Source organism: Magnolia sinica, chromosome 9 (genome assembly GCF_029962835.1).
Source record: "Magnolia sinica isolate HGM2019 chromosome 9, MsV1, whole genome shotgun sequence".
NCBI classification, from domain to species: Eukaryota; Viridiplantae; Streptophyta; class Magnoliopsida; order Magnoliales; family Magnoliaceae; genus Magnolia; species Magnolia sinica.
The window spans coordinates 8,233,405-8,258,112 of NC_080581.1; the positions used below are offsets into that span (position 1 = coordinate 8,233,405).

Here is a 24,708-nt window from a genome sequence, read left to right on the forward strand (position 1 = left end):
CTACATGGGTCGCTTGTACCCGATGTCGTTCCGCCACATACTTGCCTGAGCTCGTGCGGTTCAGTCCACTGGCTGACCCACCTAGTTTGTTAACCTTGTTTGCTCACACATTTATGGAAACTGAAACACCCCACCACCGTTGTAGCCCATCGATACTGGATAGAATATTGATCCACAGTCTCGTGAGCCGGGCATGGTGGAATGGGACACTATGTCCGAGCTGTCGGCCTACGCTGGGGTGATGCGCCTTCCCGTAGTGACTGCGAGCGACCCCACATTCAGCACCCCCCATGTGCTTGAAGTCGGGGATGGGGGAAACCCGACGGGGTCAAGGATCGCGGGGTCTCGGCCTCACACATTGGAGGGTCTTGGCCTCGCAACTAGTTCAGGGCATTTGATACGTGGGGTGTATCAGATTCCCAAATCTGCTGGATGAATGGACTTAACTAAGAACCTGGTTAACATCATCATTGCATGGCATTAGCTAGGTTAGCGACTCGGCAGTCGAGGTCGCACTGAGGGAGTGTTGCATTGGCGATCGTTAGATGTTGTCGCACGAGGGAGCGTTGTGGTGAGGGCATACATCATATCATCCTGCATCCATGCACATTAACAAGACTAGATAGATGTTTATAATTGATTATTTTTCATTAAATTCTTATTATAATTGATGCTTGTTGCGACTTAAGGCTAATAGCACCCACTGAGTTGATCACTCACTCCCACTCTGGGACAGTGTTTTAATACACCAACCAGACCCGTTCATAGATGCAGGTAATACAGATTTCATGGAGCCTGACGATGCGAACCTTGAGGAGGAGGACGAGTTCCCTTACTTCCAGTTGATGAGCAGGACTCCATCGGATCAGTAGATGGGTCGTTGGATCGCTGCGCAAAGGGCTCAGCTTTATTCTTTTTTTTGACATATTATTCTTTGTGATTTTGTTGGGTGACACCATGTATGACCCTTTATATTTTTCTTGGTCATGTATATGTGTGTATATATATATGCTAGTTCTCTTTCATTTCAGTCGGCAGGTGCATTTGTGCTTCATGTTCCAGGAAGTTCCAGAATGCGCATTTAGACTGGATTAATCGCATATTAATGAAAACTGGATATAAGTAACCCCGGGAACTCGGGAGTCGAGCGTATGCACGACCCCCGATTTTCAGGGTGTTACACATATGTGGTTGGATTTGTTAGTTTGGGCGATCCTACCTCTCGGATTCACCTCAAACACAACCCATCTATGCATTTTTGCTGAGCAGAGGTGCGCAGTTCGGCGTTTTTGCGAACCACATTGCGTAAAAAGGAGTGCGAAACTCCTTCTCCAGGGCGTCCTTGCCTATAAGAAAGAAGAGAGAGAGAACGGGAAGGGATCTTAAAGGAGATCTCGACTGAGAACGTCAATAGCAGAGAGAGAGACAGGGAGTAGTTTTGTTTATTTGTTTTATTTGTATTTTTTTTTATCATGGTTTTTCAGAGATCTGGTTCAATCATGTTAAGCTAGACCTCTTAGCTAGGGTTAAGAGGTGAAGCTTGTAGGAGATGGGAGACTTTATTTTATGCCTTTAATTTAATTTATGAACTGAATTTGATATTAGTTTGATTATTAAGGGAATGTTTTTAGTTTTTAATGGTCTGTTGTGACTAAAATTACAATGGGTCTGCGATAGCTTGAGCATGTTCCTTTCCTTTTAATGTTTATGATGTCAGGAAGTCCTGTTGTTCACCATTGTCTCCTGGGCATGGTTGGATGACGGTACCCTTCCTAACCTTATAGCATATTGATTGGTGGGTAATTAGTTTAATTATGTTGTTTACTTTGTCTCATGGGCATGGTTTGGTGATGGAATCCATTCTAATTCATATACCTTTCATCTCTTGAAAACTATATCAAAGGAAGTTCAGTTTGATGGTTACACTCTTCAACTGGATGAAGATGGGACTCTCAGTCCAGTTGAATACTTGAAACAGACGTAAGATCTCCCTGATTTCTACAAGTGGATCCTCTAAATCCCTAGTGTCCTTTCTCTGAATTCCTTAAGTTTTAGATAATTATTTCATCATTATTCCTCAAGTTACACTCGATTTAGATTTCATCTTACTCTAATTCTAATTCTACTTAGTTTCAGATTATGTACAAGTTTCAGTCCCTTGGGATTCAACCTCGGTCTCACTGAGTTTATTACTACATCACAACCCTATACTTAGGGAGTGAACAAGTTTTTGGCGCTGTTGCAGGGGATTGATGGTTACGCTTTTTGAAATTAATTAGTTTTAGGATTAGTTTAAGATTAGGATTTTTCTAACCTTAGATTTTTTTTTTTCCTGATTTTTAGAAACTAACTTATTTTTTCTGTTTTGTAGGATTCTAATATATATACTTTCTAAATTGGTAATTTCTTAATTTCTTCCTTGCTATATCTAAATTAGGATTTATTTATTTATTTATTATTATTATTATTATTTTAGCAAGTTTCTAATTCTAACTCTTTTAGAATCTAACTTTGTTTCCTAATTTATTTTTAGAAATTTTCTACTTGTAGACTTTTTGTTTAGAAACTAACCTTCCTATTTTGTAGGCTTTTAAGATAGAAATTTCTAATTCGGTAAGCTCTTTCTCTACTTTCTATTTTTCAGATCTCTTTTAGTAACTTACTTTCTAGTTTAGGACTTTCCTAATTTATTTTAGAAATTTCCACTTTCTTTTAGGAATTTTTTCTTTTAGAAACTAGTTTACTTCTATCTTTCTTTTTAAGGATTTTCTAATTTTAGTTCTTCTCATTTTTAATCTAACTTATTTTGTTTTCTTTTGTAGGTTTTTAACTTAGGGACTCCAATTTGGTAACTTCTTTCCAACCTTCTTTTTCTAGGTTTTTATTTCCTTTCTTAGGATTAGGTTTAGAATCTGATTGAGGGCTGCGAATGTTTCATGCCCAAGTGGGCTCGTGACAACACTCAACGTCTCGTGACTGAAAGAGGATTAGTTGAGGGGTTAACTATCCATCGCTGGACTAAACACCACTCGAAATCCCCTGAGTTAATTGAAGTGATGGCTGAAAACCAACCTCTTCTACCCCAGCCTAGGGTGGAGGACATTCAGGATGAGAATGAGGTACATCAAGTACCCCCGCCTCGTACTTTATGAGATTATTTACAACCAGCGGGGGTGAGTACGCCCTCATGCATGATTTTTTCTGAAAATACAGGACATATGGACATCAAGCCAGGGGTTATCCAACTCCTTCCTAAGTTCCATGGGCTTGAATCTGAAGAACCATATCTACATTTGAAAGAGTTTGATGAGATCATAGCCACTTTATATTTTTAAAATGTGTCTGAGGACACAGTTAGGCTAAAACTCTTTCCTTTTTCCTTGAAGGAGAAAGCTAAGACGTGGTTACATTCACTGCGTCCTAGATCCATTGGCACATGGAATGATATGCAGAGGGAATTTATAAAGAAATTTTTTCCACATCATAAAACGATTATCCCTAGAAAAGAAATTATGAACTTCACCCAAAAGGAGGATGAAACATTTTACCAATGTTGGGAAAGGTTCAAGGATTTGGTCAGTTCATGCCCACAACACGGCTTTGAAACGTGGCGCATTACAAATTTTTTCTACGATGGACTAACATCTTCCATGCGTCAAATGGTCGAGACAATGCGTAACGGAGAATTCATTAATAAAAATGTCGACGAGATATGGGATTACCTCGATAGTCTTGCTGAAAAAATACAATCATGGGATTATTACCCAAAATCGAACACCACGTCTAGGCCGACTCAATCTAAGGAGAAAGGTGGATTGTATCTCTTGAAAGAAGATGATGATCTCAAGTATAAAATGTCTATGCTCATAAGAAAATTTGAGGCCATGGAAGGAAAGAAGGATAAGGTTAATGAAAGTGTTTGCGGCATCTGTGATTGCAACATTCATACAACTGAAAATTGTCTTATAATACCCGCCTTTCGAGAAGTGTTGAATGAACAATTCAATGTCGTAAATACTTATCAAAGACCTTTTAATGGACCAACCTCTAATACGTACAATCCTGGTTGGGAAAATCATCCAAACTTTAGTTGGAGAAATGGACAAACTGCTACCCCTCAAGGTTTCTTCAATCAAAATCCAAATCAGGGGAAACCTCAAGAAGAATCGGTTCAAAATTCCATGCAAGAGCTGACCTAGGCAATGCGAGATTTTATGTAAAAGATGGATTCACGTATGACGGTTATAGAAAAAGGGATGCTTCCTGCACAACCGCTCCCCAATCCTAAACCGCAATACGAGATAAGTAATCCCAGCTTTTCAAATCAAATGGAGCACGCTAAATCCATAACCACTCTTAGGAGTGGAAAGATCATTGATAAAACCCTTCCGGTTAGGCCCCAAAAGCCTCAAGAACCAGAAGAGGACAGCAATGATGGATCTAGTGATGCCCCACAAAAATTAGAACCGGAACTTCTAGAAAAGCCAGTTGCTCCATTTTCCCAACGGTTGGTCGCACCAAAACCTCTCTCTAACTCTCAAGATATCTTAGAAGTGTTGAAACAAGTGAAAGTCAACATTCCTCTACTTGATGACGTAAAACAGATACCTTCATACGCCAAATTCCTAAAAGACTTATGCACGACCAAACGACGGCAGAGTATTCAAAAGAAAATCTTCTTGACTGAGAAAGTGAGTGTCATCCTGAAGCAAGACGTGCCGTAAAAATTCAAAGATCCCGGTAGCCCAACCATATCATGTGTAATCGGGGACTATCGAATTGATCACGCACTTCTTGACTTAGGAGCGAGCGTCAATCTGATTCCCTACTCGGTAAACAAACAGTTAGGTTTGGGTGAATTAAAACTCACCCTAATCATACTACAACTTGCTGATCACTCTAATCGTATACCAAGAGGGATAATTGAGGATGTGTTGGTCCAAGTTGATAGATTTTACTATCCTTTAGATTTTTTTATCCTGGACACAGAACCCATCAATAACATGAGCACTCAGATTCTCGTCATTCTTAGTCGCCAATTCCTTACCACTTCAAACGCAATTATCAATTGCAGGAATGGTGTCATGACTGTCTTTTGGGAATATGACATTGGAGTCAAACATCTTTTTCAATAACGACGGAAACTTAGAGGAGGATGACGATTTTCACGACCTTAATATGATTGACTCTTTCGTGGAAGATACGACACCTCTGACCTTATCCTCTGACCCTCTAGAGACGTGCCTGGCCCACTCCCATGATTTTGATGATGACATTATTAGAGAGACATGTGCCTTACTTGATACTGCACCGGTACTTGAAGTTAACCGGTGGAGGCCACAATTTGAAGAATTGCGACAAACCGATGTAGGACCTCTACCGTCTAACCTCAAGCCACCGAAGCTTGACCTAAAACCTTTACCCTCTAATTTGAAATATACATATTTAGGTCAAGATGAGACATACCCAGTGGTGATCTCTTCCCATCTGGAGAAAGAACAGGAGAGTATGCTTATATCTACTCTCATTGAGTATAAGGGAACCCTTGGATAGACAATAACGGACCTCAAGGGAATCGACCCCTCGATTTGTACTCACCGCATATATCTTGAGATAATGCGAAGACCGCTCGGCAATCACAACGTAGACTAAATCCAAACATGAAGGAAGTGGTTAAGGCCGAGGTTCTTAAACTATTAGATGTGGGTATCATATACCTCATATCCGATAGTCAATGGGTGAGTCCAACTCAGGTAGTTCCTAAGAAGTCCGGGATTACCATCGTAGCCAATGCCAATAATGAACTCGTGCCAACTAGAGTTACTACTGGTTGGAGAATGTGTATTGACTACAGGAAGCTGAATACCGTCACGAGGAAGGACCACTTTCCTTTGCCCTTCATTGATCAAATCTTGGAAAGGCTAACTGGTCATTCCTATTACTGTTTCCTTGACGAGTATTCGGGCTACAATCAGATTGAAATCGCCCATGAGGACCAGGAAAAGACCACATTTACATGTCCCTACGGCACCTTTGCCTACAGAAGGATGCCATTCGGATTATGTAATGCCCCTACCACCTTTCAGTGATGTATGATGAGTATCTTTTCTGACATAGTGGGAAAATATCTAGAGGTCTTTATGGATGATTTCTCTGTTTTCGGTTCATCTTTCAATGAGTGCTTAGAGAGTCTTAAATGTGTGCTGAAAAGATGTGAAGAAAAGAACTTGGTACTTAATTGGGAGAAGTGTCATTTCATGGTTCATAAGGGAATTGTCCTTGGACATATTATCTCGTCCAAAGGAATCGAGGTGGATAAGGCAAAAATCGATCTTATTTCTAACCTACCTCTAACCAAGAACATCAGAGACGTGCGCTCCTTTTTAGGACACGCAGGATTTTACAGGCGATTCATAAAGGACTTTAGTCTCCTCTCTCATGTTTTATGTAATCTTCTGCAAAAGGATGCACCGTATGAGTGGACTGAGCAATGCCAGGAAGCTTTCACCAAGCTTAAGGGCATGCTAACCACTGCACCTATCATGCAGCCACCCAACTAGAGCCTCCCTTTTGAGCTTATATGTGACGCTTCTGATTATGCTCTTGGAGCGGTTCTAGGTCAGAGAAAAGATAAGAGGCTCTACGTCATTCATTATGCGAGTAGGACTTTAAATCCTGCCCAAGTGAACTTCTCGACTATGGAAAAGGAACTCGTAGCCGTAGTGTTCGCTTTGGACAAATTTAGGTCCTACTTGATCGGATCTAAGATCATTATCTACACTGATCATGCGGCACTTAAGTATCTTTTTTCTAAGAATGATTCTAAGCCCCGCACGATACGATGGATCCTTCTACTCTAAGAGTTTGATTTGAAGATTAAAGATAAAAAGGGAGTGTAGTGGCCGATCACCTTTCTCGCCTTAATTCCTTTGATTCCCTTGAAACGATACATATCAATGACATGTTCCTTGATGAACAATTGTTCAGAGTCTCCCATTCACCTTGGTTCGCTGATATTGCTAATTATCTTACCACAGGTTCCATACCAACACATTGGACTGCGCAAGATAAGAAGAAATTCTTTACCAAGGTACGTAACTTTTTCTAGGATGATCCATATTTATTTAAATATTGCCCAGACCAGATCCTAAGGAGATGTGTGCCAGACAATGAGCATCAAAGTGTCATCTCCTTTTATCACTCACAGGCCTATGGTGGTCACTTTTCTGTTAAAAAACCACGGCCAAGATTCTGCAGTGTGGCTTTTATTGGCCCACGATGTTTAAGGACACTCATGAGTTTTGCAAGGCTTGTGAGCGTTGTCAAAAATTGGGAGCATTGTCCCGTCGAAATATGATGCATTTGAATCCTATCCTTATCATTGAAGCCTTCGATTGTTGGGGCATCGATTTCATGGGACCATTCCCCCAATCCTTTAGAAATTTGCATATTTTACTCGCCGTAGATTATGTCACTAAATGGGTCGAAGCAATTCCATGCCGAAACAATGACCATCGCACTGTCATTAAATTTTTAAAAGAGAATATCCTTTTACGGTTTGGAATGCCTCGATCCATCATTAGTGATGGGGGCTCACACTTTTGTAATAGACCATTCGAGAGCCTAATGAAGAAATACCGTATCTCTCATAAGGTAAGTACCCCATACCATCTACAGATAAGTGGACAAGCTGAGATTTCTAATAGGGAGATCAAACATATCCTGGAGAAAACGGTTAACCCTGATCGTAAGGATTAGTCAACCCGATTGACTGATGCCTTATGGGCATACCGTACTGCTTTTAAAACGTCTCTCTTTAGACTTGTCTATGGGAAGGCTTGTCACTTTCCTATGGAGTTGGAACATAAAGCATACTGGGCAATCAAAAATCTAAATTTCAATCTAGACAACGCTGGCTCGCTACGCAAACTTCAGTTGAATGAACTTGAAGAAATTCGAAATGACGCATACGAGAACTCGAGAATTTATAAGGACAGGATGAAAGCGTTTCATGATCAACATATTCTGCGAAAAACATTCATGCCAGGTCAGAAAGTCCTTTTATATGACTCTTGACTATATCTCTTTCCGGGTAAGCTTCGATCTCGTTGGACTGGCCCTTACATTGTTGTTACTGCTTATCCTCATGGGGCTGTTAAAATAAGAGATCCCGACAATGGCAAGAAGTTTAAAGTAAATGGACATCGGTTAAAACCATTTGTCGAGAAATTTGATTTAGAGGACATGTCCATGCCTCTGATTGATCCTGTTTACCAAGCTTGATCTCTTAGTCTGATGGAGGTATAGGTAGGTTTATCGCTTTTCTAGGACTAGGGTAGTTTGCTTTATGCTGTTCTAAGATATACGGATTTATGCCGTTAAGTTAGTTTGCTTGATACGTTGTTTTAGGATAGTTGATTTTTGTGTTTCACTCTCGTACTCACCCGCTCTCAAGCTGCGATCTCTTGGAAAGTCTCTCTTGATTTCTTCCTCCAGGTATTATCTTTCCATCACTTTTCATTTACTTTCATTGTCCCATATGCATTGCGTGCTCATATATCTTTTACATTGAGGACAATGTAGATTTTTAGTTGGGGGTGGGAGATTAGGTTACCTAATCAATGTTTTCTTGGTCTTGAGCAAAAAATTGTGAAAATTTTAATTTTTTTTGGATTTTCTTGTGATTTTGATGTGATTTTGACAACCATCTTTGATTTAGAATTACAGGATACAGAATGTTGGTGATTTACTACTCTTGAACTTAGTTATCTGTTAGATTTCACTGTCACATTCGAATTATTAATCAATGATTAGAAATTGTAAACATTGATTGAGTCATGATTTCACATATCACATCTCGCTTATACATTGAGGTTTCAGTTCGATATTGAATGATTAACTTAGTAATCACTAAGCATGTAAGGAACCAGCTTGGAAAAATTATCCGTCATGATCAATTGAAGAAAAAGAAAATACCTAGCAAAAATAATAATAATAATAATAAATAGATACCTTTGTAAAGGGTTGGGCGAATAATCTTCACCATAGGGTTGCTCCTTATAGGTGTAGATTTAATTCCCCATGATTAATATGTGAAAAGAGTTGGGTATATGGTCTTCACCATAAGTTTGCTCCCTATAGGTGAAGATTTGATTCCCCTCCTAGGCATTGCTTTTAATGAAAAAAATCAAAAGCTGAAAGAATGAAAAGATGATATATGAGGTAAGTTTTGGTTTACGTTTTGGTTATCATGAATTCTCTTATTGGTTACCAATGCTATTATGAAATAACGAAATGAATTTTGATGATGATAAGCAGAGATTACATTATACACTCAGGGAACTTAATGTTTAGAATTGTTCTAATTGATAAATTAATACCTTTGAACTTGATTATGAAGTCTACCATGCGCTTGTGTCCAGGAGAAATTAATGTTCAACATTCATAATCTTAGACTTTTAATTCTGGATTGTTTTTAAAAATCACTCGAGTTTATAGAAATTGTCTTGTAATTCTCAACTTATTTTTCGCACACTTTGCTCGGGACTAGCAAAATGCTGGTTGAGGGTTGCGTTGAGGGTCAAATATTGTATATTAGACCCCAGTTATTGCCTGAATTTACGAACATTGTACTGTTTAACAGCTCAATTTAATCGTGTTTGTTATGCAAGGTGTATTTAGGAACTTGGACTGAAAAAGGATACTAAAAGCATGGATTTGACGCTCTAGAATCACCAAGGCAAGGGACGGACTCCAGGGGACCAAGATCGACGGATTTACATGCCAGAGATCCGAGAAAATCGAGAAACTGAAGCTCAAGTGGCCTAAAAGTCAGCCAGAATGCAAGATCACAGGGTTCCCACCATATGATTGGCTCCAAACTTCATACATGGCTTGAGGACCATAAATTAACTTTACAAGTAGAATTTCAGCCGTTAGATCCCTCTAGAAGTATCCTAATGGACAGATCAGGTCATAAAACATTGATTTGGGCCCACCTGTTATCTAGATATGCTTCAAACTTGGGTTTGACCCCTTAAATTAGCTGGAAGAAAGGATGGATGGATTAGATTTCTCATAAACATCAATATGGACCCCACTTCATGCGACCGGTGTACACAGCAGGTGCACGCCCGCTGTGCACCGGACCACTCAAGCCGGTCAAACTCGGTTTGACCGAGTTCTCCTTCTTCAAAACGGAATTTCCATTTTCGTTCCAGCGTTCGCACGCCGTCCATGTGGGATGCTGATGTGGGCCACCATGAGTGTCTATTAGAGAAATCTGAACCGTCCATTCAAAGACCAAGGACCATATGACCCAGACCTAGAAGAGGGAACTAAAAGAGGACAACTTGAATGGTTTTCAACCATTCAAACACGGAACGGACGGCAGCAAGAAAAGTTCTGTGGGCCACACTGAAACTAAGAAAAAGTCATCCATACTCGACTGGTTTTGTGAGGGGAATTCAGTGGATAGAATGGATTTTCCAGGCATCACCGATCATGGATCCCATCATCATCACATGTAACCATCTTACGCAGGCTCTGTTTCGCGCCCGGACGCTGTCCGAGTTTTGCGGAAGGTTGTATGACCATGGTGGTGATCGGACCGTCAATCAGAACCGTCCAGTAGCTATCCAAACAAGTTTCTACCACTCCTATGTGGTTGGATTTGTTAGTTTGGGCGATCCTACCTCTCGGATTCACCTCAAACACAACCCATCTCTGCGTTTTTGCTGAGCAGAGGTGCACAGTCTGGCGTTTTTGCGAACCACATTTCGTAAAAAGGACTGCGGAACTCCTTCTCCAGGGCGTCCTTGCCTATAAGAAAGAAGAGAGAGAGAGCAGGAAGGGATCTTGGAGGAGATCTCGCTGAGAACGTCAATAGCAGAGAGAGAGACAGGGAGTAGTTTTGTTTATTTGTTTTATTTGTAGTTTTTTTTAATCATGGTTTTTCAGAGATCTGGTCCAATCATGTTAGGTTAGACCTCTTAGCTAGGGCTGAGAGGTGAAGCTTGTAGGAGATGGGAGACTCTATTTTATGTCTTTAATTTAATTTATGAACTGAATTTGATATTAGTTTGATTATTAAGGGAATGTTTTTAGTTTTTAATGGTCTGTTGTGACTAAAATTACAATGGGCCTACGATAGCTTGAACATGTTCCTTTCCTTTTAATGTTTATGACATCAGGAAGCCCTGTTATTCACCATCGTCTCCTAGGCATGGTCGGATGACGGTACCCTTCCTAACCTTCATAACATATTGATTGGTTGGTAATTAGTTTAATTATGTTGTTTACTTTGTCTCATGGGTATGGTTTGGTGATGGAATCCATTCTAATTCATATACCTTTCATCTCTTGAAAACTATATCAAAGGAAGTTCAGTTTGATGGTTACACCCTTCAACTGGATGAAGATAGGACTCTAAGTCCAGTTAAATACTTAAAACAGGCATAAGATCTCCCTGATTTCTACAAGTGGATCCTCTGAATCCCTAGTGTCCTTTCTCTGAATTCCTTAAGTTTTAGATAATTATTTCATCATTATTCCTCAAGTTACACTCGATTTAGATTTCATCTTACTCTAATTCTAGTTCTACTTAGTTTCAAATTACGTACAGGTTTCAGTCCCTTGGGATTCGACCTCGGTCTCACCGAGTTTATTACTACATCACAACCCTATACTTGGGGAGTGAACAGTCGAGCCGAATATGATGGTGTATGGGACACCGTATTCGAGCTTTCAGCCTACATTCAAGTTACGAACTCGACCGGTCAAGCAGGGCACTCGACTGGTCGAGTGGCCCCCAAATGTGGCTCCATATCTCAACAATCAGGACAAGCCTAATTGTTTATTTCGTTAACATGCATGTAGGAGCTCACCTAAGCTCACCAAGGTTAGATTTTATTCATTTGTGCTAGATTAACTCGTTGTTCAGCTGTACGCAGGAAAGGACGTGTAGAGGTAGAGCACCGTCTTCCTCAAGGATAACTATTCTGAAACCAGGGAGCTTCTCCAGACTCCTCACATAGATGCATCAAATCCATGAGGAAAGTTGAATTAATTCTAGAAAAATCGAAATAATGTTGCTGATGATAAAAAATGAGTTTACAACTCTTTAAATAAAGCTACAAACCCTAGGGAGAAGTTTTGGAATTCAACTACAACTAAAACTCCCTAAAAATCATAACTTACTACAAATAGTAAACTTAATATTTATAGACGGTCGTTATTTCTACTGGGGCACATGGTTTTTGGCCAAAAATAGTAAGTGCCCGAACCATGACATTCCCTAATTTTTCTAAGCATTTTTTTTTTTTTTTTGTGCGTTGGATACAACTCCTAAAGCGCAACATAGGAAGAGTTACAATCAAGCTAAAACTTACTAAAAATAGTAAAAATGAAAATTAACAGGGATTTCGACCGTTGATCTGATGGAATCTCGCAAATTCAGCATGGGCAACCCAGCATAGTTGGTTTGGTGGCTAAAGTAGCTCGTTCTACCCCAAAATCATATATGTCACATCTGATAACTCATTCCGGTTTGCGAGATATGACCATTTTAAGGTTATGACGGTCTGGATCACCTCCATCTCTGATTGGGCCTTTTCTGGTCCATCTTAGCCATGAAATTATCAGTGACCTGCTCTACCTCAAGCCGGGTCAGGTTGACTCAAAGTCTCGACTCGACGTTACTAGCTTCGACCTGGTGCGGATTGAGTCGACTGAATGGCTGAGTCAGCCCGATGAATCCCCTCCAATCAGGGATGATCACAGCCAGGACCAAGTTTCACACTGACTTGGCTCGAAATGTCACTAAGCCCAGTCTACAATTTTATAACCATGGTTTGGAGGATGTGTAGACAGCTGAATCCTACTCTCTACTTGCCAATATGGCAATTTAGCTTTCGTGTTCTATATCGGGCCAATTATCAGCTGGGACCCACTTGGCACGTGTCATGGCCTCAAAATTCAGGCTGGTCCAGTCATGAAGTGGACCACAACTGTACATTGAACATCTTATATATCCGTCTGATTTTTTTTCATACATGTATGGCCCAAACTGACCAAACTGGCCTGATTTTCTGGCCAAGATAGATAGATGGTGTGACCCACCAAACAAACGACACATCTGCACGTAATTACACTAAGAAAGACTGAGTACGTACTTTCAGCAGAGACAAATACGGCGAAGGAGACACATAGGATTTTCCCCACTTGTTGTGAAGGCGTTCCTTGGAATTCCTCGTTCGTTCCATGCTCAAAAATCCAAACCAGAATCCCCTTCAACATGAAAAGTGCAATCGTAGCTACCCACATTTCTGCCGTCATCGGCTTCAAGAACCACCAAAGACTCTTCATGTCATCATCGTCCTCAATGGGCACTAACATTGAAATACCAGACATCATATATGGCTGCGTAAAATCAACGAACTTGGATCTGTTGGCTGTGATGGTTATACTTCCTACAACCCCATCATATTCCTGTTTTCACTTTTCTATGGTTAGATAGAGGTGGAGAATAATAATTTTATGTTGTGTTTGGATGCACAATCGTGAGAAAAATAATTTTAGATTTTGGAATTTCTACTCTTCATCAAATTCAAAAGTCTGTACTGAAATAGGCTTACCTTGAGGTATAGTTTGTAAATTAGTTCATCGTTGTATCTGTCCTCATTTTCATGGCCAGCTTCATATGGAATGTAGGAGACCTGATAAGGCAAAGATTTCATCACCTCCTTGAACATGGAGAAACCCATCACGCTAGGTGGATCGCCTTTCTGATTGACAAAACCACTAAACCCGCTTTTAGCTGGCACAGCAATCCTCAAGGTCTTATTGATCATTCCACCTTCAATAACAGCCCTCATCCAGTGGCTATTTTTGTGTCCATTTCGAAATTGAAAAGACCCATGGGATACATTGTAAGGCAACATCTGTATCACTTCCATTAAAGCATTTACATTGATATCCGCCGTTGTTGGTATATCAGTGCCCACCAACAACAACTCATGGAACCCATTTTTGTCCGAGACCGCTATAGTCAGTGTGTTGTTGTTCTTCCCACCTCTTGTAGCAGCTGGTACTTCCGTCAAGAAGACAGTAACAAGATCTTCCACAAACACCGAGTGGTTCTTCAGTATATCACTGGAAATTAAACCCCGAGAAGAATCATTCCTTGATGCTCGCATGTATGATGACCCAAATACACTTGATTTGAGGCTTGATTCCTTCCAATCGTCTTTTACTGTTGATCTCAGCTTCTCAACCATGAACATGGATGTCTGGCTTGCAGCATACCCCATGACCAACATCAGCACCACAAACTTCACCAGGTATTTGAATAATCTAGAGTACGTACTTTCCAGCTTCTCTTCTGTGATGACAAGGTGAATGTCATGGTCTTATCCATAACAGGTCGTTTGGATACATAGAAAGGCTTGGAAAGGAACTGAGATATATTCCTTGGAATTTTAAGCTTTCATTGTTTCGATGTACTACTTTGTACGTGGAATTGATCTTCTAACAGAAGTGCAATTCCACAAAATCAGTCACTCTATCGATTGATTTTAAGAAAAAAAATAAAATGGTGGGATGTAAAATTCCATGGAATCGACCTTCTTTATAAACAGTTCTTTCAATCCCAGGAAGGAGTCATCCAGACACTATAACTACAATTCCATGAAAGCAGAGAGTTCCATCCAAACATAACAACTGACAGGCCAATCCACTCATCAAGTGGGCCATATGCATTTGAGAAACTGAATAGTTCTTAAAAAAAAAAAAAAGACCAACGGCTTATATTCAACCTACACATGAGGTCCACCTGATGATTGGAACTGCCTGAGTTTGGTCCAGGCAATGCTCAAATCGGGCCCCAGCTGATGAACGGCCTACGTTCTCACGCATGTAACATTCCAGATGTATACCACCTCTTCAATCCATCCACATGCATATTGCCTCTGCATTAATTTCCTCTAATTGCAATTTGGGACAGATGATAAGTAGCCAAGCATTCTCTGAAAGAACACCCAGATCCATAGCTCAATTAGCAGAGTGAGTGGAGATACCTCGTTTCAACACTTGAGGTCTTGGTATCGATCCCTAGCGGGGGTGGTTAACATGGAGTGTGTTTACTGACATGGGTGTGTACTAACAAGCTAACCCAAAAAAAAAAAAAAGGCATTCTCTGAAAGAATGTTCTTGTTACTATGTGAAAAAAAAAAAAAAACGAATGCGGAGAAGGAAAACCAGAAAATCTGACCTATATGTTGCGAAGGTGGGCCGCAGCATTTTGTGTCGTTAATCCTACTTCCAAGTATCCAAATCAAAATGATCACCGCCCACAAGAAGAAGAGACCGGAGGTGATCAGCCACAATTCTATTATTAGTAGCTTCATGAACGACCATGATCTCTCTGCATGATCATCCGTCTTCATGGGGACAATCATGGAATCTCCAGATTCCATATATTGACGTGTTTCACTCAAGAAAATTGTTCTGTTTGCTGCAATCGTTTCATCTCCCAAGACTGCATCAAATGTCTGCTCTCGATATTTTGCAAAAAGACCAAAACCAATTTAGAAAATTTAAAAAACAATAAAAGAAAAACCGCACTGCGAAGGGTATAGAACTAGAGATACTCACCTTAAGATAGATTTCGTAAATGAGTTCATCGTAATATCTTGAAGCGTTGTCATGGCCATTGTTGTATGGGAAGAAGTCATAGGAGCACGGATAAGGCAATCTGTCCATCATTGCGTGGGACACCTCCAGCAAGAGATCAGATACGTTCGTTTGATTATTGAGAATGGATGTGACGATGGATGTAATATGAGATGAGTTATTTTGTGCCATTCGTATGAAGTAAAGAACTTGGCTAGCCAAGAGGGAGGACTGAGAATGATAGTCGTGGGAAAAGGACACCGGACAGGAAGCTTCGCTTCCCAGGTAGGGTAGGAAATCCGCATGATATAATGCTTCTGGCCCGATCATCGCTTGCATCTCCACCATTTTCATAATCTTCGGAACTGCAGATGAGAAGAAATGAAACACGAGTTGGATTGATCGGCACTGCAAATGAAGAAGCAGTACTAGAATGGAAGGGAATCTAAATTGTCCATCTGGTGGGACTTCATCATGAATAGCCAGGATGTAAGAAAAACACAATTAGTGGACCGTCCTGGCCATCTGATTAATGAGGATTCCCCTTATGGACACTTATCATGTACTAATTACACACCTAATTAACATGGAATTTACATTCGGTTACCTTTTTCACCGTGGTTTTCAAAAAGCTACCTCATCAATTTGTATAATTATCCTGTATCCGAGCAAATTAGATTGGCTCACTATAATGTTTATGCAAAATCCACCCGACCAACAGGTGTGCCACTTAATATTAGGCTCACGTACACTTTGATGCACCACATGATTGGAGACAGTGTACATCACAATGCTCGCCCTCCAAATCATTTCCATTAATGTGGCCCACAACATTCACTAATGGGTATCAATTTCAGGCCCCAGCCTAAAATTTTGTTTAGAATCCAATGGATGGAGTGGATTTTATAAAATTATCATGTTAGGTGATCTAGAACATGGCACAGATACATTCCTAGCATGGTTGGATTAAAAGGTGGGCTATAAATTGATCATAACTATCCAGGTATCATTACGAAGCACATAACCTATCAATCTTTACTCAAACGGGCCATCTGAGGTGAACCGACCCACCAAGTGGGTCACGTTTGTCCATTTTGTTAGAAAACGCACACTTTCATATCAAAAACGAATTTTTAAGGAAAAATAACTATTTTTAGTAATCTCAATTTTTTAATATTTTTAATATTTAGATTTTTAGATTATTTTCTTTTTTAGAAATAACTGTTAATCATGATAGGACTCTTCTAATAAAAGTTTATTTAGAATTTTTATTTTTAGAAATTAGGCTTTAAAAAAGTTTTATTAGAATAAAGATTTTTATTAGAGTTAGAATTTTGAGTTTTTTTTTCTATATTAATGATATAATAGGGACATACATAGCAGACAATTATCCATTAATGAAAATTTGATTTATAGAATTACTTCTAGTTTCTATCTTTCTTCATGGAATTGAGGCATCTCTGTAAGGATTCCAGAGAAGCTCTGTAGATTCGGAGTAGTTATCCCCTTGAGGAAGATGGTGATCGACCTTTACATGTCCTTACCTATGTCAATTGGTATTAGAGCGAGAACTCCCCTCAGGTCAATGGCAAACAATAAATGTATGAACCAAAATCCTGTAGACAGTGATACAAGGATTCGTTATTTTCAGGAAAGAATGAAAGCTTTCTATCGGAAGACTCAGTTGACCATACAAGGGCTGTAGGCAACAATCAACAGTATTGGGGATGGCTAATTCTGCCCCAAACTCAAAGCGATGTTCAACCATCCGTGTTCACTGTACGACACAACCTTGATTTCTATAAAGCACCATCAGATGATGGTAAATCACAAGTGACGCAAGGGAGGACGTGAGGTCGAGCACCGTCTTCCTCAAGAGGATAACTATTTCGAATCCATAGAACTTCTCTGGACTCCTCATAGAGACTTCTCAAATCTACGAGCAAAGAAAGCAGAAAATAGAAATAAATTCTAATAAATTCGAAATTAATTAATGAATGAATAAAAACGAGTTCACAACCCTTTAAATAGAGGTACCAAGTAATGAGAAAGAAATCAGAATCAAACTACAACTAAAACTCCTAGAATTCGCGACTTACTATAAATAGACGGTCGTGACGTCTACTAGTGCCCAAGTTTTTCGGCCAAAAATAGTAAGTGTCCTATTTAGCTTCACCAAACTGTTCTCCTAATTATTCTAAGCTCTTTTCACATTGGGCGCAACTCCTAAAGCCCGATGGATGAAAAGTTATAATCAAACTAAAACTTACTATTTATAGTAAAAACGAAATTAAAACAGGGAAACGACCATCGATCAAGGGGTTTTTCATAATTCCAGGCTGCATAACCCTGCGTAGTAGGGTTGGTTGGCTAAAATAGCTCGTTCTACCCCAAAATCATATATTTTACATCAGAGAACTCATTCCGGATTGTGAGATACGCCCGATCTAAGGTCCGATGGTCCGGATCACTTCTGTCGTCAACTGGGCCTTTTCTGATCCATCTTGGCCATGAAACTGTCCACGACCCGCTCTACATCAACAAGCCACTACTTTGATCGTGAGGAAACTGTTATACATGTTAAGGGTAGAAATAGATTTACAATGAGACAACATCTTTTGAACGAGATGCATTGTAAGCCAAAAAGCTTGTAATGTGATCATCGATGTTAAGAGCAATGAGAAGCTCGTATCGAAAATATTAATTGTAAAAAAGCTGCAACTGAAAACAGAAAATCATCCATCTCCATACACGATTGAATGGATTAAAGATATCAACAAAATAAAGTTAACCAAACAATGCACTGTCTCGTTTTTAATTGGTAAAAATTTTAAAGATCAAATACTTTGTGACGTAACCGACATAAAAGCTTGTCATATGTTACTTGGTCAATCATGACAAAATAATATTGATGTTACGTATAGATGTTGAGATAACATATTTATATTTACTAAAGATAGTAGAAAGATTGGCCTCATCCCTATGGAAATGGAGAACCAACTCAATACTTTTAAAGTTGAAGAACAGTCTCTCATACCCAAATATGATTTCATTAAACAATATATATGAGGAAACAAGAGATATATATGCATTAGTTGAAAAGAAAAAATATATAGAGCCAGTGAGCATCTTAGAAGATTTGAAACCAATGTTGGAGTTCAAGACAATTGTGCTTAATGAACTTCCTAATAAATTGCCTCCGATACGAGATATATAAAACTACATTGATCTTGTCTCAGGAGCAAGTATGCCTAATTGCCCACATTATTAGGAAAAACATGGGATTCTGCCAAGGCAAGTGAAGGAATTGATCGAAACTAGCCAAGTTAAGGAGAGTTTAAGCACATGTATTATGTTAGCTCAAGAGCCTAATGCCAAGTACAAGAAAATGGCTAATAAGTAGACATCGGCATCAGAAATTATCTAAAAATCATGAGCCAAATTCATTGAGTAACTTGAGGATGAGTTTTTTTCAAGTGGAGGGGTCTGATGTAGAACATGACATAGAGACATTCCTAGCATGGTTGGGTCAAAAGAAGGTGAATTGTAAATTGATCATAACTTTTGATTCATGTATCATTACGGGGCACGTAACCTATCAATCTTTACTGAAACGGGTCATCCGAGGTGAACAACCCATAAAGTGTCGCATCTTTCCAATTCATCAAAAAACGTGCACTTTCATATCAAAAATGATTTTTTAAGGAAAAATTACTATTTTTAGTAATCCCAATTTTTTAATATTTTTTTATTTTTAGAGTTGTAGAATTTCTTCTTTTTAGAAATAACTTTTAATCATGATAGGACTCTTCTAGTAAAAGTTTATTTGAAATTTTTACTTTTAGAAATTAGGCTTTAAACGAAATTTATTAGAATTAGAATTTTGCTATTTTTGGTAATTACGAATTTTGATTTTTTCTTTTTTTCCTATATTAATGTTTTAATAAGGATATACATAGCACACAATTATCCATTAATGAAAATTTAATTTCTAGAATTACTTTTAGTTTTTATCTTTCTTCGTAGATTTGAGGCATCTCCGTGAGGAGACAGAAAAGTTATGTGGATTCGGAATATTTATCCCCTTGAGGAAGATGGTGATCAAGCTCATCACACCCATCCTGCGTTGGTAGGCTCAAAAAAAAAAAAACATGGGTAGAGATCTCTCTCCCAAATGTTTCCTTTCACGTGGCCCACCAAAGTCTCGAGTTAGCCTGATCTTGTCTCTTTATATTGGTCATGGTGGATCTTACATGAACATCACAATAGACCATTCATTTTTTACTTATTTTCTAAATAATTTCTTAACTTTTTTTAAAAAATGAATCGGGAGCACTGTAATGTGTATGCAAAATCCAATCCAACTATTAAATGTATAATGCCATTTTATCTCTGGATATTAAAAATCAGGCTGTCTTGTGACTCAGGTGGGCCACACCAAAGAAAACACTGGTGAGAGAGATGTCTACCCTTAATTTTTATGGGGCCATGTTAATGACTATGAGAAATCTACTTCAACCATTAGATGCCACACCAAAATTTAGGCTTTGGATCTCATACTTAGACCCATATGTGATTCGTGTGGGCCATACCAAGGAAAACAAGATGGAGGGTGATCGTTGCTCTCTGTACATTACAAATCATGTGGTCGACCTGAATCATAGATAGAGGTGATTTTTGAAAATTTGGACTGACATAAGGTGATGTATGTGGATTTTACATCAGCATTATGGTGGGGTCAACCGATGTAACCAACCCACTCACACGCCCCTCCGACCAACTGCGAAAGAAATGTTACTAGTGGAATAATAATTATATCATTGACAACTGACGAGGTAGTTTTTCGAAAAGGTATTAAAATATAAATTACATATTAATTATATAGTTTGTTGTAAAACTCCACTGCAAACATGTAACCAGTTATACGACGAAATAGTTCAGAGAAAAGAGTTATTTCACTAACTTTGCAAAACAGGTGTCTGCGACTTAGGTCAGCCCCAGTATGGTGTTAATGTTAAATCCACCCGATCATTAGGTGCATCACCACATTGTAGACCCAGGGCCCAAAAATCAGCCACGTATGTGATTAAGATGGACCATAGGATTGGAAACAGTATATAGGAAAAAGCCCATGTCCCAAACTTGTCCCTTGGTGTCCCACTTGAATCATGTATGGGCCTGCTGTTGGGCCACAAGCCCATATTTTGGTATGGCATCTAATAGATGGTGTTGATTTTGTATAATCATAACAGTGAGCCCTGTAAAAATTCAGGGTGCACATCGCTCTTCCAACTGTTTCCTTGATGAGGCCCACTTAAATCATAGGTCTAGCTGATTTTATTTTATTTTTTATATTTTCCTTTAAGCTCAAAATAGAGTAATACATCTAATGATTGGAGTGGATATCAAATACACATCATAGAGGCCCGCTTTAAAAACCAAGGGCAACTGCTGTAGAAAATTACCTTTAATGAGAAGGTCTCAAGTCCATTGGGCTGGACTTTAGGTCAAGGTCCAACCAGCTGATGACTTCCAACCATTCATGTGCATATGACATCCAACCCGGCTATAGGTTGGCTATAATGAGCATTACCTTTTGGAAAACCCTGCAGCACTTACTCATTGAGTGGACCAAACATGTGTTTTCCTATTTACTAACGTGTCAATGTTGTTTTATACGGTGTGGACCACTGGATGCTTAGATACTACCAAGCAATGCACTATACGATTCTCATGGTGGGGCCAACCTGTTGAAAGGGTTGGACTTTACATGTACTTATACTTTGAAAGCTATCATATAGATATATTGTAACTTGTGGTCCAACTACTTGAACCTAGGATCTTTTTTAAAAAAAAAAAAAAAAAAGAAAAAAAAGAAAAAAAGAAAGAAATAAAGCAACTACCACTCCTTGGAACGGATGGGAGGAGACAGACGCCCAAGCTTGATCTTTTATGGGTCCACCGTAACGTGTATATGAAATTTACTTCGACCATTACATGTGCAATCTTATTCCACACTTGGAGTTAAAAAAATAAGCCAACTTATAAATTAGGTGGGACACACCAATGGAACAGCTGAGAGACACGCACACTATTGAATTTTACAGTCCATCACGATGAGTGTGTGAAATCCACTCTAACCATTAATCAGGCCCATATTTGATTGAAGTGGGCCACACCAAAGGAAATAGTTGGGAGGCTGAGCTTTTCCCCCTATATTGTTTCCAACTGTGGTCCACCTAAATTATGAATAGAGTTGATTTTCAGACCTTGGGGTTAAGGAAGGGTGACACACATGAAAAAAGAAAAAGAAAAAATCTCATCTCTTTATTCATTTACTAGCATAAATTAATACTTAAATTAAAAAATAGTTGTATATACAACCGTTTAATAGAAGCATCTCCCTATGTGTATACAAAAATGCTCTCCTGTTAGAACAGCTTCTCATGGGAATTTCATTAATACTTCAAAACACTATGATATAAACACAAAATCCGAATGGCTCACTAGATGAGTTACCTTATGAAACGCCCGGGCTAACTATTTGATACGACCCAAAAATTTGGTGAACCAAAGCAAAGTAAAAACACGTCGGGCTAATTATTTGCCCAAGCCAAAAAACTGGTGAACCATACCAAAGTAAAAACCCATCAGCTCTTAATTTGTATCTCACTTTACTTATGGCTCATCAGATTTTTAGATCCGGACAGAGAAAAATTAAGGTTAGCTTTAGGAGTTTTATGGAAATCAGTCCTCAGGAGAGCATTACTTAGGCCGGATTTATCGGTCGCATTGGCTATCCAGTAAGAATTTTATGTGTATCAGTGGTCACCCATATGGATACTATCCACGATGAATTGAACCCATGCACGTGTTTGTTCATGAATGCTTGCACTATACCTATGGATGCTACATACGATGATCCGAACCCATGCGTGTGTTTGTTCATGAATGCCTACCAAACCGCGTACCTGCAGATGCAATTCCCGTGATGCTAGAATGAGAATCTACACCATTGATCACCATTTGCATTCGATGGTAGGGGATCTCGTAGAACTTGTGGAACATGGCGGAGATGCAGGCGTTGCTGGTTATCCCAACCGTCAATCCTGAATCTAAAACCTCATCGGTCGATATTGATTCAATAGCACCACCCTCCACCACCGATGGGGATAGAGAGCAAAGTACTAGGATGAAGAAGAAAGACATGAGAAGGGCCTCTCTCTCTCTCTCTCTCTCTCTCTCTCTCTCTCTCTCTCTCTCTCTCTCTCTCTCTCTCTATATATATATATATATATATATATATACACACACACACACACACACACACAAATGACAATTGACTAGCTTCCACCCGATTACAGGCTGTTGACTCCAAAACCGCGTGAGCGCCACTAGGTATAATTTCTGCAAGAGTTAGTTATTATTATTATTATTATTATTATTATTATTATTACAGCCTGTTGACTCCAAAATCACGTGAGGCCACCTGTTAATAAGATTAATCAGACATGGATGAATGGAAAACACAAATATCATCTTGATCTAAAACTTCCGTGGCCCCTAAGAACTTTTTAATGGTCGACGTTCAATTCACGCTGTTTCCATTGGTGTGGTCCATCTGAGATTTTGATAGACTTAATTTTTGGGTTAAAGCCATACAATTATCAGTTAAAATGGATAGATGGAGTGGATAAAATGCATGAATGACAGTGGCCCCACAGAGTTTACTTAGTACGCTTCGGGTACCGAGTTACTCAGTACGCAGTCCGCTTCCGCCTGGTGATAGCTTAGACTGACCGAGAGCGAATTAGGTGCGGCGCCGGCCTCAACCAACACGGTGCGGCCACAATCGTGAGGTCCAACTTGATGCCTGTGGCCCACTCTACATCATTTTCCAACACCAATATGGGTACTAGAGGAGCCACTACCCAGTCAAGGTCTACTCCATGGTAGAAAAATAATGTCAGTTCGTACAAGTCATCATGTGAGCAACATGTGAACGATGCTGCAAGCACATCACATGGTGTGACCCATCGCATAATGGATTGAAATCTAGATAATATATGGAATAATGGGCCCGTTCAATCCAGACATGTGGCCACATGTGCAACGGCTTGAATTCGGTTAAATGTATGCGATTAGATTTACCGTCAGACTTGTGATCACAAGCATTAAATCAATTTGATAAAGACTAGATCCAAGAAGATTGGCTTGATTGTTTAGTTACCAGCTGTTACAGGGATAGGAAAATTTTATAATGAGAGGGTTAATTCTCCTGAATGGGATCTTTTTGCCTTGAAACCAATGACTTTTTTTCCAATAGTGATAGTAGATAAACTTTTTCAATGGAGCAATAAAAGCTTAGAAAAAATCAAAATAAGGTTAGATCGTTGATTTTATTAATTCAAATGTTAGATCAATACAATCAAAAAATAAAAAATAAAAAAAAAATAAATAAATAAATAAATAAATAAAGTAGAAAAAAGAATAAAATACCTACAAATATAACAGCCTGTACTTTCAATACTCGGTGTTACCATGACGCCACCCATAAATTAAGCTACCCAACTATCTAAATATAAACCAAAAGATATATTCTCGACTACAAAGGCTTTGGGGTGCTTAGAATCAATGAGAAACACCTTTGAGACAATTTCATGTTGAATCCCAAGATCCAATTCTTAAAAATTGTCGATCAATCATTGGATTGGAGATAGTCAAGACCTCACATTATACAATGATGGGTCTAATCATCGAAAACATCTATTAAATTCAACAGAAGACTTTAAAGGACTTTTGGATCATTGCAGATCTGTCCTAAAATGATTCAGACCTTCAAATTCACAATTGTCCGTTCAATTGAGATGTAGGAACAACCAACTATAAAAATAATCATGAAATTGACTCTAAAATGGACAAATGTCATCAATCACCATTAATAATGAGACTTGACTGCAATCAGACCATCGAATGGCAATAATCCATAACTAAATACCCATATCTAAAAATATGGCCCACGACCCTCAGTCTACCGAT

The 24,708-nt window shown here is 39.0% G+C and overlaps 1 protein-coding gene and 1 non-coding gene across 2 annotated transcripts in view; both read right to left on the reverse strand.

The window, feature by feature from the left end:
* Positions 1–14,432, reverse strand: part of LOC131256120 (glutamate receptor 2.8-like) — a 45,386-nt gene extending 30,954 nt beyond the window's left edge. Inside the window, exons 1-2 of the mRNA XM_058257170.1 lie at positions 13,635–14,432; positions 13,173–13,488 (exon numbers count right to left, since the gene is read on the reverse strand). Coding sequence (XP_058113153.1) covers positions 13,173–13,488; positions 13,635–14,318 — 1,000 coding nt within the window. The 5' untranslated portion in view covers positions 14,319–14,432. The remainder of the gene's footprint in view (positions 1–13,172; positions 13,489–13,634) is intronic.
* LOC131257101 (small nucleolar RNA R71) lies at positions 3,495–3,601 on the reverse strand. The gene has a single exon (XR_009177120.1). It is a non-coding gene; the product is annotated as a small nucleolar RNA R71 (small nucleolar RNA).
* Positions 14,433–24,708: the final 10,276 nt, after the last annotated feature.